Raw genomic sequence first — 16,933 nt, forward strand, 5'->3', positions numbered from 1 at the left:
CCTTTTGATTTTTTAAATGTTAATTCTGAGCTTTTATTGTATGCATGACACTGTACTGAATGCGCAATAAATGCACGATCCCCTAAGCCTCCCAATAATCTCGTGAACTAGATACTAGTATAATTCACTGTGAGACCCAGAGAGAAGTGATGTCTCTTCTCCAGGGTCACACCGTTAGTAGTTGGGGAGCTGGCACCAGAACTCAGGTAATCTGGTTATCCATCACTCCTTCACCTCTGATCCAGCTGCCTCAGAAATCAGTCCAGAGGAGACAAGTCCCCCATGGGTGGTGACCCAAACCTAGGCTGGATAAGCAATAGATCAAATATTTTAGAGGGAATTCAAGCATGGGAGGAGGGTAGATAAGTTGGATTGAGAGATGTAGGCCTGAATTGGGTCAGCTGAAAAGTCTTACCGCCCTCCCCTGAAACCAGATCTGTCTTCTGATTGTTCTACAAGCCCACATCCACATTCACTCCCACCTCAGTGCCTCTGCCACCTAATTTTTCTGCATGGATGTCCTTTTCCCTCTCACACCCCATTTAAATAATTCCCATCCTGCAGGTTGTAGTAAAAGTCCATTTCCTAGGGGAGCTGTTTCCTACCTGCCCCAGCCCACTCCCCTTCCTTGCACCCAGTGGCACCTACCAGCTTAGAACTTAAACCAGATGTGGCCCACGAATGTATTTTACTTTGCTCTGTTGCTCCACACAGTGTCTAAATTTTTTTTTAATTTTGCTATTATGAAAATTGGAAGATTTCCATCAAAATCCAACTTCCAAAAAAATTACCTCCTGACTTCACATTGGGCCCACATTTCTTCATGACAACAATTTGTTGAAGCTTATTATAAGCTTGCTATTTTAAATGAGATTGGCCCAGTCCCTGCTGAGCCTACATCATCCATTTATATTACCTGTCTGGATATAGTCATCTAAGTTTGTAACCTCTGACTTAGACCATGGACCCAGAAGGGTCTTTAGAGCTCTAGCGCCCCACTCCCCTCTCCATTTCACAAAAGAGCACCCGAGGTCTGGAGAGAGAAAATGATTTCCCAAGTTCACACAGGAGTCAGTTCCAGTCCAGGACCTCAGCCACATGCCTCTCTGAATCTTGCGCGAACCAAATGTGATTTCTAACTCTCCTAGATCCCGCTGATGCACAGGGGCTATAAGTCACTTAGTTATGGCCCTGAGACTATTCAGTCTTGGGGAGAAGCCATTTCTCTTTCTGATGAGCTTTGTAAGTACCCATTCCTCCTTCCTACAGACTCAAGGGACATAGTTCCTATTATTTCTGCTAGCACACACGCTAACCTTAGGGCAAGGTGCTTCTCTTCCCAACCCTCTCCTGGACCACTGAATGTTTCATAGTCCTCAGGCTCCCTATGCCTACAATGTCTCTAAGACAAAGTCACAACCATGAATATCCTGAGGTATGTATATTATGGCCTGTGGGCACATGAACAGGGGACACCAAAACGACAACTATGGGAAGTGCCACAAGCTCAGGAAATTTTGCTAACTCCTGGTTAAGTTTCCCATAAAGAAGCCATTTTCCCATCCCCCACTTTGCATCTGGAATCTGACAAAGAACCAGTTTCTCATATACTAGTAGGTAAACTCCAGGGGGTAAGCATTTGTGTCCATCTCCTGCGTGGAAATAGCTGAAGTATCTAGAATAGTCCTTCGCTCAAATATTTGTTGAATAAATATCAAATGAATGAATATGAATGCATTCATGTGAAAAGTCTTACAAATGGATAAAATCCAAGTTTCCTTTAAATATATACTTTGTAAGTTTTATCTAGAAAAAGATAAGACACCATGAAATTGAGGCTGCCTAGTAAAATCTGGAGTGTGTTTCCTAAGTCCTGGCCAGAAACCTGAAGGTCGGGAGTTACATCTTCAGAGACCAGCCCCCAACGCCCTGTTCCCCCACCAACACTCTCTCCAGCTCAGCCCAGCCCCTGCAGGAAGAAGCCACAAGAGGGATACTGATGTCAATGGATTGACAGGTAAGAGCTTGGGCTGCCCTGGCCTGCCTCCCCATATAGGGGTGATAGCAGCACAATCTCTGACTTCCCGGTCTGACCCCCATCTCCAACCCCCACCACCAACACTCACACACAATTCAGGCAGGACAGAGACAACATCACCAGGCTTCGGGGCAAGCCACATCAGAGTCTCAAGCATTCCTATTAAGAGGACTGCCTTTCAGAGCCCAGTCCTTACAACAGTGCTTATCCTGTTCCCCCCAGGATCCCACTGAGCTCCAGCGGGTGCTGGTTGCCTCACCACCACGGCCCATCCCTCCAGTTCTGCCCCATCAAATGCCCTTCAGCTGAGCACCGTGAGACAGCCACTGTTTCTGGAAAGAGCAGGTGCACTCGGCACAGCACGCATTCTGTTCCAGATGCTCTTCTAACAAGCTTTATACTCTCCTCACGTCACCCAGTGAGGTAGGTACATTCCCATTGTGCAGACGGAAAAGCAGAAGTCATACAGCTGGTAAATTACAGGGCCAGGATTCAAGCCCAGTTTGTTTCCAGTTTTCTCCGTTGCAACTCCCCTCTGCTGCATGGTTTTATTGTCAGTTTCGCACTATCTCACATTATCACTTTTACCCAGTTGGGCTCTCCTCCTAGGGCAAAGCCAAGGGTTTCTTTACCTCTGTGTGTGTTTGTTCAGCACAATGCAAGGGATGGAGTAGGTCTCTAACTGCTGACTGAACAAGCCCGACAATAGCCCTTTGTAAACCACCAAACCCTCCACAGAGGCCAGATGTCCGATCCCAGATCCCTAGGCCTCTGGACACCCACTGCCGCTGACCACTTGAACTTAAGGCTCTGAGTGCAGAAGGAACGGGCTGCGAATGACACCCCTCAGTCGCTCAGCCTCAGCTGGCTCAGTAAAGGTTTTCATTATTAGCTCAATCACATAAAATTAACACAAAATGATGTCTTTCAATTAGTAATAGGGCAATGGGGGATGGGGAATGTGTGTGTTTGCTAAAACAGCGGGGCGACCTGGGAGAAGGGGGTTTAAGAAGAGCAGAAGCAACTGGCCCCGGATATCAGCTCACTCATCCTCATTAGCCTCTCTGGTTTCCAACGGCTGCTAATCGCTCCCTTATTTCTCTTACTCTGCGGTCCCAGCTGCAGGGCAACAGACCTGTCCCAGCTGCAGGGCGACAGACCTGTCCTGACCTCCGGCAGAGGCAGAGACGGCGCTCCCCGGCTGGCGAAACCCGGCCCACATCACCTGGACCCTGCAGATACCCTCGGCGCAAGTGGGACCAGAGAGCCAGGGGGATGGCCTTGTTCTGGGGTGAGGGGTCCAGGGTTCAGGCCGGCCCGACCTGCTCCCCACCCTCCCCCTCCTCAGGCGCTTCCGCTTTCTGAGGGAGGCTGAATCCAATATGATAGGAATGACTGAAAGTCCAAACGCATCCTCTGGCAGGAAGAGATTTTTACATTTTTGGATCGTAATGAAATGTGTGTCTACTCTTCACCACCCTAGTTAAAATAGCACCTGCTAACCCCTCACCTTGGGTCTACTTTACCCTACCCCCCATCCTGCTTTATTTTCTGCATGCCACTGGCATCGTCCGACATGCTCTGTCTTCTCGTTCAGTGCCTGTCTCCCACAAGACTTGAAGTCCACTGAAAGCAAACAAGCATTTACACATTGGCCCAGCTGTACACATATGCATACACACACACACACGCACATGCACACACACACACATATGCTCACATAATTGTGGAGACACACACGCCCACATTTCCATACCAACACGCCGACCTTCACACAAACACAAAGGCACACAGTCCTGTATAATCCATACAACGTGCACACCGCTGAAAAGACATACCATTCTCCTGAATGATGTCAGACGCACACTGCTCGAGGACAGACAGGTTTGCCAAGATGGTCATAATCTGGAAAAGAGAATTGAGAATCTGAGAAGACTGGCACACCTGAGCCAGGCGGTGCTCTCTGCAGATAGCAGAGCCAGGAGCTACAAAGCTTTCCTTTAGCCTGTGGCTCTTTCCCATCCGCATGGGCCGTGCCCTCATGGTATGGTCTTCTATCCTCATGGGCTCCTGCCTCCCACATGTATTTCCCCAGTGACTGGTTCCCACTCATCAGCATGTGGCCCTGGGGTGGCCCCCGGGGACCCTAGGACTCCACTGGAGAGAACAATGTGGCTGGCCTGAGTGAAAACGGGGGCCCCATCGCCTTTCTACAGGGTACGTCTAGCCCCAGACCCTGAAATGTAGACAGAACTGGAAGACTCCTGGCTAACCCCTCCCCTGGCTTGGGTTTCGCTCATCCTAGCTTCTTGCCCTGATAGTGAACCCTACCTAATTTCAACCTGAAATTAATGAATATCAAGGTCAAGTTAGAGAACATGAGTAAGATCAAAGGGCAGCATTACACTGCAAGTGTCATGTGTTGTATGGAATCTGGTGAGAAAGTTCTTGCTCGGCTGACTTTACAAGTCTGCAGTCTCCAGTCCTTGCCTGTTGCTCATCCCTGAAAGGCTGTCTGAGGTAAAGACATGCTGACACCAGGTGGACAGCGAGCCTGGTTACAACCATATGGGCTGGGTAGCCAATAGCCCACCCCACCCCAACCCCTTGGCATAATCAAAGTTGCAGAGAGAACTCACTGCCCAAAACTGGATTAAGGAATAGGCCATCAAGGGACCGCTTACAGACCCCAGACTGTAAGGTGCCAAAACACCATTGGAAAATGTTGGAAACTTGGCACCTATTAACTCAGATACCACCCAAGACACTGCTCCTGACATAAATGGCAAAATGAAACCTACCCACTGCCACAGAAGCAGACAGCACTCTCGAGTGGTAATTAAAATAAATGATAAAACAAAATGGAAAACACTTCTCACTGGTGCAGTCCTATCTCTCTTGAAAGGGTTCTTCAACGCTTGTGGCACATTTTAACTGGAGGCCGTGTCCCCACCTCTGTGGCAGCAGCTGACAGTCTACTGAGGACAGTTCAGGCAGCTTAAATTCTGGAACTAAATATTGCATAGTAATGTGATGTTTACCAAGAAAGAGTATTATCTAGATTTTAATTGGTTCAATATTGACATATTATTCTGCATACATAAATGCATATAATAAATCTCTTCTTTTACACAGAAAGGAAAATTTTGCCATGTTCATAGAATATCTACACCCGTCCCCACTAAACACATGTTGAAATTGGATATGCGTTCTTAGGCTGCGGTGTGTCAGCCCTGGCGGCTCAGCCCTGGTCAGGGGCCTGGCTAAGCATGCCAGAGATGGGCTGCCAGGGGAGGGACAAGAGAATACCCTGAAAGCTTTATCCCACAGGCAATTCTGCCCCCTGGATGTTCTATGGAGGGAGTGAAGAAGGATTCATCTTTAGAAGCTCTTTTTCCTCCCCTTCTAAGGCTGTGAGTGTGTATGGGCCGAGGGGAAGGAGTTAGAGGGAAAATACGGGTCAAAGACACAGTCAGAGAAATGGAAGGTTCCCCAAGAGGCTTGAAGTGCACAGTCCTACAAGGAAGGAAACGAGAGGCTAAGCCTGGGTCAGACTCTAGTTCACTCGGCCTTCTCTGGGCCGTTAGCAGTAGCAAGGAGCACCTCTCTCCCCACCACCCAGAGCCACCACCCGCCAACCGCCCCCAGCCAACCATTCCAGATAAAGATGCTTCCTGGACACACAGATCCAAATGGGAAGGGAGGAAGCAAGGAAGCAAGGGCAAAATAAAAAAGGAGAAGGAAACCTTTGTCTGCAGCACCAGGTTCATTACATGGCAATTATTAGCTGTGTCACAGGCCCACGTAGGTCTTTGTGTCAGGCTAATTTAGATCCTGTTAATGAAAATTACTTCCTCTTTGCAGAGCCTGTACCCCATGTGGTTTTCTGAGGTTCAGATGAAGTGTTCAATTAAGCACAATTTGAATAAATGCCAGTTATGCCCTGCTTTGAGTCCCTCTTCTGAAACATGCTTGCGTACGCACCGTGAGGTAGCAGGGAAGGGGGATCAATACTTCTCCTTGAAGTCAAGTGCAGGGATGGGATTTTAGCGACAACTGGTTTACCTTGCTGGAGACACGATAACGATGCTGTCAGGGGACAGAGTGCAAGAGCCAGGAGGACAGTTTTCCCCCCGCCCACGGCTGATTCAGTCCTGTCTGATGATGTTCAATTAAGTCCTATTCCTCCTGAGTGAAAGGGTACTATTCCCTCCACAGTCATTCAGTGAATACAGAGGATATCAGCCTCGAGAGAGGCTCCAGGTGAGAGGCAGTGCAGTGTAGCAGCTAAGCACAGGGATCAGCCTCGTTCCAAATCCAAGCTCCGTCATTTCTTTTCCATAGGATCTTGGCCATGTTATTTAGCCTCTCCTTGGTTGATGAAGGTGTATTAGTTTTCTGTTGCTGCTATAACAAATTACCACAGGCTCAGTGGCTTAAAACGATGCAATTTTACCTTACAGTTCTGAAGGTCAGAAGCCCTCCATGGGTCTCGAGGAGCTAAAACCCAGGCGTCAGCAGCAGTGCATTCCTTCTGGAGGCTCTAGGGCAGAATCCACGTCCTTGCCCTTCCTGGTTTCTAGAGGCTGCTCATATTACCTGGCTCTCGGCACATCACTCTGCTTCCTCACTCAGAGCCCACTTTCAGACACTGACCCTCCTGCCTCATTCTATAAGAACCCTTGTAAACTCAAAGTGGATGAAAGACCTCAATGTGAGACAGGAATCCATCAAAATCCTAGAGGAGAACATAGGCAGTAACCTCTTCGACATTGGCCACGGCAACTTCTTTCAAGATACATCTCCAAAAGCTAGTGAAACAAAAGCAAAAATGAACTTTCAGGACTTCATCAAGATAAAAAGCTTCTGCACAGCAAAGGAAACGGTCAACAAAACAAAGAGGTAACCCACAGAATGGGAGGAGATATTTGCAAATGACACTACAGATAAAGGGCTGGTATCCAAGATCTATAAAGAACTTCTCAAACTCAACACCCAAAAAACAAATAATCAAGTCAAAAAGCGGGCAGAAGATATGAAAAGACACTTCTCTGAAGAAGACATACAAATGGCTAACAGACACATGAAAAAATGTTCATCATCATTAGCCATCAGGGAAATCCAAATCAAAACCACACTGAGATACCACCTTACACGAGTTAGAATGGCAGAAGTAGACAGGGCAAGAAACAACAAATGTTGGAGAGGTTGTGGAGAAAGGGGAACCCTCTTACACTGTTGGTGGGAATGTAAGTTGGTACAGCCACTTTGGAAAACAGTGTGGAGGCTCCTCAAAAATTTAAAAATAGAGCTACCCTATGACTCAGCAATTGCACTACTGGGTATTTACCCCAAAGACACAGATGTAGTGAAAAGAAGGGCCAGATGCACCCCAATGTTCATAGCAGCAATGTCCGCAATAGCCAAACTGTGGGAAGAGCCGAGATGCCCTTCAAACAGACGAATGGATAAAGAAGATGTGGTCCATATATACAATGGAATATTACTCAGCCATCAGAAAGGATGAATACCCAACTTTTACATCAACATGGATGGGACTGGAGGAGATTATGCTAAGTGAAATAAGTCAAGCAGAGAACGTCAATTATCATATGGTTTCACTTATTTGTGGAACGTAAGGAATAGCATGGAGGACATTAGGAGAAGGAAGGGAAAAATGGGGAGGGGGAATTGGAGAGATGAACCATGAGAGACTATGGACTCTGAGAAACAAACAGGGTTTTAGAGGTGAGGGAGGAGGGGGGATTGGTTAGCCCGGTGATGGGTATTAAGGAGGGCACGTACTGCATGGAGCACTGGGTGTTATACGAAAACAATGGATCGTGGATCACCACATCAAAAACCAATGATGCATTGTATGGTGACTAACATAATAAAATTAAAAAAAAAAAATCCTTGTGGTAACGTTAGACCCACATCGATAATCCAGGGTAATATCCTTTATCAAGATCCTTAATTTAATCATACCCACAAAATCCCTTTGACCACATAAAGTAGGACACAGATTTGGGGGATTAGGTTGTGGACCTCTTTGGGGGGGGAGGTCATTATTTGGTCTACAACAGGAAATAAATGCATAAGATGATTCATAAGACAGTTATGAGCATTCAGTGAGCTAATTTTTTTTTAAGATTTTATTTTATTTCAGAGAGAGAGAGTGAGAGAGAGAGAGCATGGGGGGGGGAGTGGGAGAGAGAGAAGCAGACTCCCCACTGAGCAGGGAGCCTGATGCGGGGCTCCATTCCAGGACCCTGGGATCATGACCTGAGCCGAAGGCAGACGCTTAACCAACTGAGCCACCCAGGCATCCCATCAGTGAGCTAATGTTTTGTCAAGTACCCAGAACATTTGTTAAACAAAATGAGTATAACTTCCTTCTGGGAAACAGAGCCTGAAAGTATCCGGAGCCTGAAAGATTATGTCAAGGAGTCCCAACCAATGCAACGCCCATTGTTGCCAAATGTGCTGTTAATGGGAAATCATTCCTGAAGGAAGGCGAGATCCCAGAGCCCTTCCCAGCAGAGAACCCAAAAAAAAACTCTGTGCTCATTACCTCTGTGGCATTTTGAAATCACTTTTCCTTGGGCCTCCCAAAGACTGACTGCCTTAGAAAAATTAAGGTGAGTAACAAATTGGCCAGAATAGCAGGGGACCTCCCACGTCACTGATTCAAGAAGAAATGCCCCATGTGGTCAGAAGGAAGTTGGCGAAGTCTTTTGATGTCAGCACACACACAGAGAAGAAGGTTTACTCCGTGCTGGCCCAGGGCAGGTGCCCCTGGAACGCTTGTCGCAACTGATCCCAAGGCATTAACCAGGCTTGTCTCACATCCTCCGCAACGTCTGCCTGTGATCCCACTCTGACTCTATCTCTGTCCCTTTCATTTTCTATATTGTAAACTAACAGTTTCTATATTGTGAACTAGGAAGACCATACTGTAAAAAAAATCAAGTGAGGATTATCCCAAATAGAAGCAGTTGCACTCATATGATAGAATTCACAACACAGAAAATCTAAGATGCATTTAATGAAAAGTTATGATTGCTTTTATGCTCTGCAGTATTTAGGACAAAAAGGCCAACATTTCATATGACTGTAATTAGAATTAATCTTTAATCGCTAGATGGAATATTTAGATTTCTACCATCACTGTGTTAACTCTCAAAAAGCTAGAGCAACAAGGTCAACAGCAGCCAGCAAAATCTCTTTCAGCCTCTAGGGGGCGCCCAGTGCTCCTCTCTGTCCTGCCGTCTTCCCTCCTTACCATTTTTTCTATCAAAAAAACAGTCAAGACAAGGACATTGGTCTGAAGAATGAAGGGCTCTGAGAGAGGAAGGATGTGGTCTCTTTGAACACGCTTTCTTCCCCAAGGCCAGGGAGGCAAGGCGGTGCAGGGGAAGGTGCAGCCTCCGCTTCTCTCTACTGAGCCTCTCACTCCATCTGCTAGGCGTGGTCAGGGACCTGGGAGCTGGGGGCTGAGCAGGCATGGAGACCAGGAGAGCGCCTGCCTAGGCCTGAGACAAGCACACTGCTCACACTCTCAGGAACTTGGACCTTCCAGGCCCAGCCTGCCCTCCACACTACCAGAGAGCCAAGACAGGAGGGCTGGGGTTTGGACTCGGGAGAGAGAGTCAAATGCCATACCACTGCCTTGGAGGTAGGTCCCAGGCTGTTGGTGAACTAGGCCACAGGACTGTCCCTCGGATTGCATCGAGGTTGGGGTGTGCGCCTCACAGGATCAGAGAACGGGTAAATGCCAGACCACGTGCTCTGTGCTTAGTTTTCCCTTGGCTCTGTTAGAGGGGTTTCTGGGGCAGATCAGGACTGGGTGTTGCAATCCTGGTTGACAGTCTTTATCAACAACCCCCCGCCCCCTAACCCACACGCACAACTTGCATATACCCATACACAGACTGGAACAACACACGCATTGCCTCACACCACACGACACTCACCGCCCCCCCCCCCACATCACCTCCATGTCCAATTGGCCCCACCCTCCTTCCCCAAAGCTGACATTCCCGTCTCAGTCCCATCCCAGTCCCTGGTTCTATCACAGACCCCAGCCCCATTCACCACTGAGTATCTGCTTTGCTTCAACTACTTTATGAGCATTCTGCCATCTAATCATCATCATGACACGAGGAGGGAGGAAAGAGATTATCCCCATTACACCAATGAGGAAACCTGTGGCTCAGAGAAGTTAAGTGATTTGTCTAAGGTCACACAGCTAGGAAATGGCAGAGCCAGGATTTGAAGTCGGCTCTGTCTGAACCCAAAGCCTGTGCTATTTCTAATATGTCATGTGTGTCACATAGGTATATAGAAGGGTTTTATGGAGTATAGAGGGCTTTTGCAACGTGAGTCAAAATTATAATCCCTATTAACTGGCATTTCTGATAATGGACTCCTGATGATGGTATTCACAGTGAGTTTTCAGAAATGCCACAAAATCTGAACAGTCTAAAATACCAACCATGCAATATGTGTTTTCATGGGAAGCGTATACCTGTACCCTCCACCTTTATGAAAGCGATTATTTCTGAAAGGTCATAAAAAGTCATGCTCAATGAAAGCCTCTGTGGTGGCCTAGACAAGATAACTGGGTCCCTGTCACCCTAGGTTGTCACTGCCTTAAGGCAGAGCAGAGGTGAGGCCGCCCCTTTCCCACCACCTCAGGTCATGGCTGCAGCTGGACTCCCTGGGCAGCATGCCCCCTAGAACACACTTCCTCGGAATGAAAACTCGGGCCACGCAGATGTCTGGTGAGGCAGGGGGTTCCGGATGCGCGACCACATCCAGCTCCCCCCAGATTGGGGGGGAGGGGAAGAGCACGGACCCAAGGTAGCCCTCACCCCTGTCTACATCCCAATGGTGGGTACAAGATAGGCACCACAATCAAAGCTTTTGTCAGGCAAATGAAGGGAATTCAGCTTGCTGCGGTGACAGGGCTTCTCACTGCGATGTCCATGCGGAGGTGGACGAAATAGAGATCCAAGACCTAGCGGCTCCGCACAGCCCTGGCGTCACTGGCAGATGCATTACCGGAAGCCTCGAGGCATTTAATTTCCTAAGTGTTTGAGGGGGCGGTGAGCACTTCAGAGCCTAATTCATCTTCGTTGTCTTCATTACAGAGAGCTCTCGGATCACTTTAATCCTCCCCCTGCCACAGCAAAGAGCCATTTGTTTCTTTAATGGGTGTGCTTTCACCAGCTAAGTGGTTGCTCTGAGTCACGGCAGTAGGTGGGCAGAAGGTGAAGCTGTCCTGAGGCTGAAGGGGGGGGGGGGGGGTGTGGATGTGCCAGCCCCAGACTTGGGGGGAAGGGGTGAGGGAGGAGCAGGGAGAGGAAGAGAGAGGGAGGGAGGGGGGTGATGGGGTAGGGGTCGGCGGAGAGAGGATGGCAGGAAAACTCTGGACTCCAGATTCAGAAGGAACTGCCCCCTGCATAGAGTTTGACCACATTCTCTCCTGGCCCTGACCCCCTCCTTCCGAGGAATCCATGAGGTTTCAGGAGGGGGCTGGTCACTCCTCATGATACAAAAGGGGTCTCTGCCCATAGAGCTACAGGATGTCTGAGCTGGAAGAGACCATGCCCATTTTACAGATAAGGAAATTCCAGTCTGGGGGTTTCCCCATTCGGAGCTGTGTGCCACACATTTGTATTCATTCGTTTATTTCATTCTCATTTCAACTTAGTGAAGTATGTTGTATTCAACCCCATGTGCAGATGAGGAAAGTGAGGCTCAGAGTGAATTGCCTCCAAGCTACATGATTAGAAAAGCATAGAAGCTTCTTTTTTTTCCCCCTCCTCAGAGGAATAAACTGCATGAAATAAGGAGAAAGGAATAAATATCATTAGAAAAGTCAACACTGCATTGTGAGATGTGGCCTCCAGGAAAAGGAGGCGATGCCAGCGAGCTGGAGCCATCAGGGAAGGCTTTCCAGAAGTTTCTGGGGTAGGGGTTGAACAGGAAGAGCTGTGGCAGTTTCAACTAGCTGTTGGGGCTGGGAAAAACAGAGGCTGGAGCTAAGAGGCAGACAGGGAAGGCGGAGTTGGGTTGGAGGCTAGGGGGATCATTAGCTCAGGCACCTGGTGGAATTTACAGAGGCCTAACACCCACCTGACCCACCACGCACACCCCTTGGTAAGGAAGTGGGAGGCTGAGTATGGCAGAGGTGGGACAGGATAGAATTCTATAACCTCAGAGCTCAAGGCTCTGGAAATCCCCCTCATTCAATGTTTTCAAACACGTTTAGCAGTAAACCCTTTTTCCCCCAAACAAAACTTTATGTGGAACTCAAATATACAAAATCATTGAGACTGAGAGAGGGGTTGAGGCCCTGAATCAAGGCTCCACTCCAACCTCTGCTTTTATGGAGGCAGAGAAGGGAAGAAACTCTGCAGGGAACAATGTCAGACCAGGACACAGAATTCTAGAGGAGGTCCAGGGCCCTTCCCGTGGTGTCTCTGCTCCTGGGAGGCACTGGTGTAAATGGACATAGAGGAAGGCCCTATAGTGGTTGGGATGGAAAAGTGAGGTAGAGAGTGGGCTCATGAAGACGCTCCAAGGGCAACGAGGCATGTTGAGAACATTCTCCTTGACCTAGAGTGTGACTAACAGGTCTGACTGTGTGCTGCCTGGCCATGTAGTCTCCCCCAGAACCTTCGCCCTGGCCTCCTGACCTCTGTCTTCACAGCTGCAGGCTCTGTGCCTGCTCCCCTCTGGGCTGCTCACCTGATCCCGGGTATAAGGCGTATCCACTCTCTGCTTGTCGCTGCAAGCTTCCAGGAGGACACGGATAGCATTCAGCTGTAGAAGCATCTCGCAGGCCATCGTGTCAAAGAAGGTGATGTTGGCAAGGGCCGCAGAAGCCAGCAGGAAGACTTCCCCAGACGAGGCCTCTTGGCACAGTTCTGGATGGTGAAGAAGAAGACATCAGCCTCCCTGCCTGTGCTCCCATATCCGTTATCTCATTCGGTTCTGGCAAGAGCTCTGGGAGAAGGTCAGGTGTTATAATGCCCATTTTAGAGGTGAGGAAAGCAGTTGCCAGAGAGGGAAATTTATCTGTCTACCTAAGTGGCAGATCTGGGATTTGAATCCTGGTGTATGACTTCTATTTACTCCTGTGTCCGTTTACTCCTTAATGGAGAGAGCACCGCACGTCCAGTACTGCTGGTGTCTTGGGATGGCCTGGCAAACAATACAGATCAGGGCTTTGCCCCTGGTAAGTTTACGTCCTACTAGTAGGCGAGAGAAAATGAGCTTTTAAAAAACTGAATAAGATTATTGCAAATTCTAATGTGAGGGAGAAAATGAACAAGTGCTAAGAGAATAACTGAAGGCTCAGTGGGGTGCTTAAGGAAGGTCTCCCTAGGAATGCAACAGCTGAGACTTTAAGGAGAAAATGGGACAATCGTGGGAATACTTGGGGAAGAACACATTTTAGGCCAAAGGAGCAGCAGCACGTACAAAAGCCCAGAAGCAGGAAAGAGCTCCCAGTCCATCTGTGTCTCCAGCAATGTACATTGGACTGCTCCTGAATTTGCCTTAAGAAAGAGGCTGAGGTTAAAACATAAGGACTCAGCCTTTCCGGCTGCCAAAAGCAGAGCTTCAGGATTTCCTTTGGTCCCAAGAAAAGGCTCATATGGCTGCAGAAAATTCCTACACCAAGCCCTGGGATGTCAGGCTCTTCCTTTCTGCTCCTAGTGGCCATGACCCAGACCTAACCAGAGTCCCCCACCTTACCATCTGCAAGTGATGAATCTGATGGGTCTTTACAGAGGAGAGACTGTCCCCCAATCCCCATAATCCTCCTCCATTTAACACATTTCCCCATGTGTTCCCACTTGACCCTGAATGACCTCCTGCCTCAGGAGGAGGCGTGCCGGCCACCCATTCTAGTGGACGGAACTTCTGACCCTCAGCTCCAACTTGAGCACCATTCAAGGTGCTACCTGGGTCCAGGTGCTCTCCTACTGACCACCCCTCTATGAAAACACAGAGAGAAACCACACTTCAGGAAAATGCTCCCAGGAAGAGTTGAGCTATGTGCAATCCTGATCCCTAATCTTGGCCTCCAGACAAAGAATCTATACTTCCAGTTTCTAACATTGAAGCTGGCACCTCTTGGCCCTTTGAGTGAATTCAGTTACTGGCCCCGACCTAAACAGGGACAGAAAATAATATTAGTTGGGCCACCTGCTGTGTGCCTTGCTCTGCACCATTAAATTCTGAGCACTCTTAAGGTAGAAAAGGGTCGCCTCCACTTGCAGGTGTAGAAGCTGAGGCCCAGAGAAGCTAGTAACTGCAGCAACACTCCCATTTACTGAGCGTTTACTCTGTGCGAGCCACTGCTGCATATCTTTGACCTCCTGAAGCCATTCCAGCCTCACCACAATCCAACTTTCTATCACAGTTTTATAGCTGTAGAACTGAGGATTCAAATATGAAGCAATTTTCCCCAAATTGAGGCATTGGGGATTATGCGTCATTGTTACAATCTAGACTCAAATGCAGGTCTGCCCGATCTCGGTCCCCATTCTTTCTGTGTCCCGGGCTGCCTCTTGTCACGAGGCCTCTTTGACTTTGTCCCAGTGGTTCTCCTGCAGATTTCGCTTTCAGGGAGGCAATGTCTGTCCCTGGGCAGCGCTGTGCCCCTCAGCCCAGGTGGGACCAACTAAGCAACTCGGCACCTTGATCTAAGCCCCCAGGGCAGGGCAGCAGATTCGCCCAGGAATTAAGGATTCTGTGATTGCTCTTTTCCAATGACTGCCCCTCCTCTAATTTTGGCGAACCCCTGGGGACAAGCCAACCTCTTCCAGGCCACCTCCCTCTACCCAAAGTTTGGAGTGAGACCACAGGAGTTACTGGCCCACTTTGCCGTAAAGATTTCTTCTAGAACCAAACACCCACACTAATCCTCATGCAGTCACGGTTGCCGCCAACGCAGCAATTATTAACACAACCACCTAAGTGCCTTTTAATTCGGGTGCACATTTATTGAAACTACAGTCTGAGTCACCTGGGATGCGTTAGGAAGATTAAATTGAGGATTCCAGTGACTCATTTATAAATGTTTCCAGGGAATAGCAAGAAATTGGAGGGCTATTTCCCACCAAAGAACAGAGCCCTGGCATCCTGCCCAGAAAATACATCCCATCTGCTGACTCTCAGAGCAGACTCTACAATGCGTCTTCATCAGGGGGAAATAAATAAAGAAGCTCCTCTTCTTCGGGGAGAAATCCAGCCCAGGCAAAGAAGTAGGGATGGAGATATGGCAATAGGGAAAGCTTGTTTAGACTATACAGATTTGGGTATGTTTATTTAGTTTTTGCTATCATTTATACATTGGGAGATTTTCAATAAAATTCAGGATTTTTGTCTTATCTTTAACAACCGGCCTTTCCTACAAGGCAGCGATCAACGGGAGTTTAACAGTGACCACCACCCCACCCTTCATCAATGCACGTGCTTTTCAATTTCATGCAGGATTCAAATTTTTTTATTTTCTTCTTCCATCTGGCCCTCTTCAACCATTTATGTTTCCTGCCTGGCTCTGGCGGAGGACTGAGTATGAAGACTCCTGGCATAAGTGAATCCTTACATTGTTATGTTGCCTCAAGAAGGTTCCTCAACTTCTCTAGGCCTAGGTTTCTTCTCCTACTGAGTGAGCATTTCTGGAGCTCCCTCTAGCCAAGACTTTCAAGAGTTGGCTTCTGTGTTTTCTCAACTTTGAAGGAAGGTGGATGTTGGCATATTGAGGTATCCCAGGCTGGCCTGGGGGTGTCGCTGCCCCAGTGCCTAGAGTCAGCCATAAAGTCAGTTTAACTGATGACTCTTCTGTTCAAAGCTATTGCAGATCTGAAAATTCTAGAGCTAGAAGGACTCAAGAGAAATGGCTCCAACTTCATGTTTTCTATGTTAGGAAAACTGTGAAGGGCCTGCTCAGGATTGCTGGTCAACAGCTCTTTGCTGAATGGATGAATGAAAAGACAAAAGTCCACACCTGAATGTTCTGACTCCCAATCTAGTTTCTGTGCTGTCCCTACATTAGCGCTACTCCAAATCTTCCCAGCCCTGGTTTGATGATTCCAAGAGCGAATGCTAAATTTTCTGATGAGATTAATTTTCATTCATTTTCAGTCAGACATGGGCACGGAGACGGTGGCAGAGATAGGGATAGAAGTAGAAACACACACCCTTGCCGGCACTTACGAAAGAAAGGATGTGGTTTACAAAACAAGTTTCCTGAGGATTTTATCCAGACAAGTCCCAGCTTCTGCAGTTTTGCAAAGGGAAGCTGGAGGAAGAGAGTATTCTAGACCTCAGACTATGATTCTCCAGCCAGGAGTACATAAGTCTGAATAGGGGAATCCAAAAGAGTCGAAGCTTTCAAGGCCCCACGATGTGGGCCCAGTGGTAGGCTTGCAGGTGGCAGGCTGGCGTGTACCAGTGCCTTTTGAGAAGCTGTTTGCCCCGTCATTGCTGCCACATTCGTTGGCTACAGTAGTCTGAGACTTCAGGAACAAAGCCCATCAGTCTCTCTGGTCAAGGATCTGAACCTCAAAATTCAAGGTCCTCTTCATCTCCATGGGGCTTGCCCCAGTCTCTATTCTGAAAGGTCCATTAATCCCAATGTGACCTTTAACTCAAAGAGCTTCTCAGAGGGCTGCATGCATTTTAGTAGGAGATTTGACAACAAAGCTCTTTAAAGCCTCTGATACATGAACAGTGGGATTTCAGTTAGTGTGACATCAGTGCAAGCTACATGGGGTGCAGTGAGTGTGGGTGTGTGGTGGAGGGGGGGCAAGAAGGCCTCCTTGGCCCTTGCTGAAGACAACTGTGACAAGTCCCACTCACACAGCAGTCCCC

General features: G+C 48.2%; 1 protein-coding gene across 1 annotated transcript in view; it reads right to left on the bottom strand.

Moving 5' to 3' along the window:
• The window catches only part of INSC (INSC spindle orientation adaptor protein), a 122,790-nt gene that overhangs the window by 8,301 nt on the left and 97,556 nt on the right, over positions 1–16,933 (bottom strand). The window contains exons 9-10 of the mRNA XM_021685798.1: positions 12,797–12,975; positions 3,877–3,943 (exon numbers count right to left, since the gene is read on the bottom strand). Of these exons, the coding sequence (XP_021541473.1) occupies positions 3,877–3,943; positions 12,797–12,975 (246 nt within the window). The remainder of the gene's footprint in view (positions 1–3,876; positions 3,944–12,796; positions 12,976–16,933) is intronic.

The sequence above is a fragment of the Neomonachus schauinslandi genome, chromosome 11 (genome assembly GCF_002201575.2).
Source record: "Neomonachus schauinslandi chromosome 11, ASM220157v2, whole genome shotgun sequence".
NCBI lineage: Eukaryota > Metazoa > Chordata > Mammalia > Carnivora > Phocidae > Neomonachus > Neomonachus schauinslandi.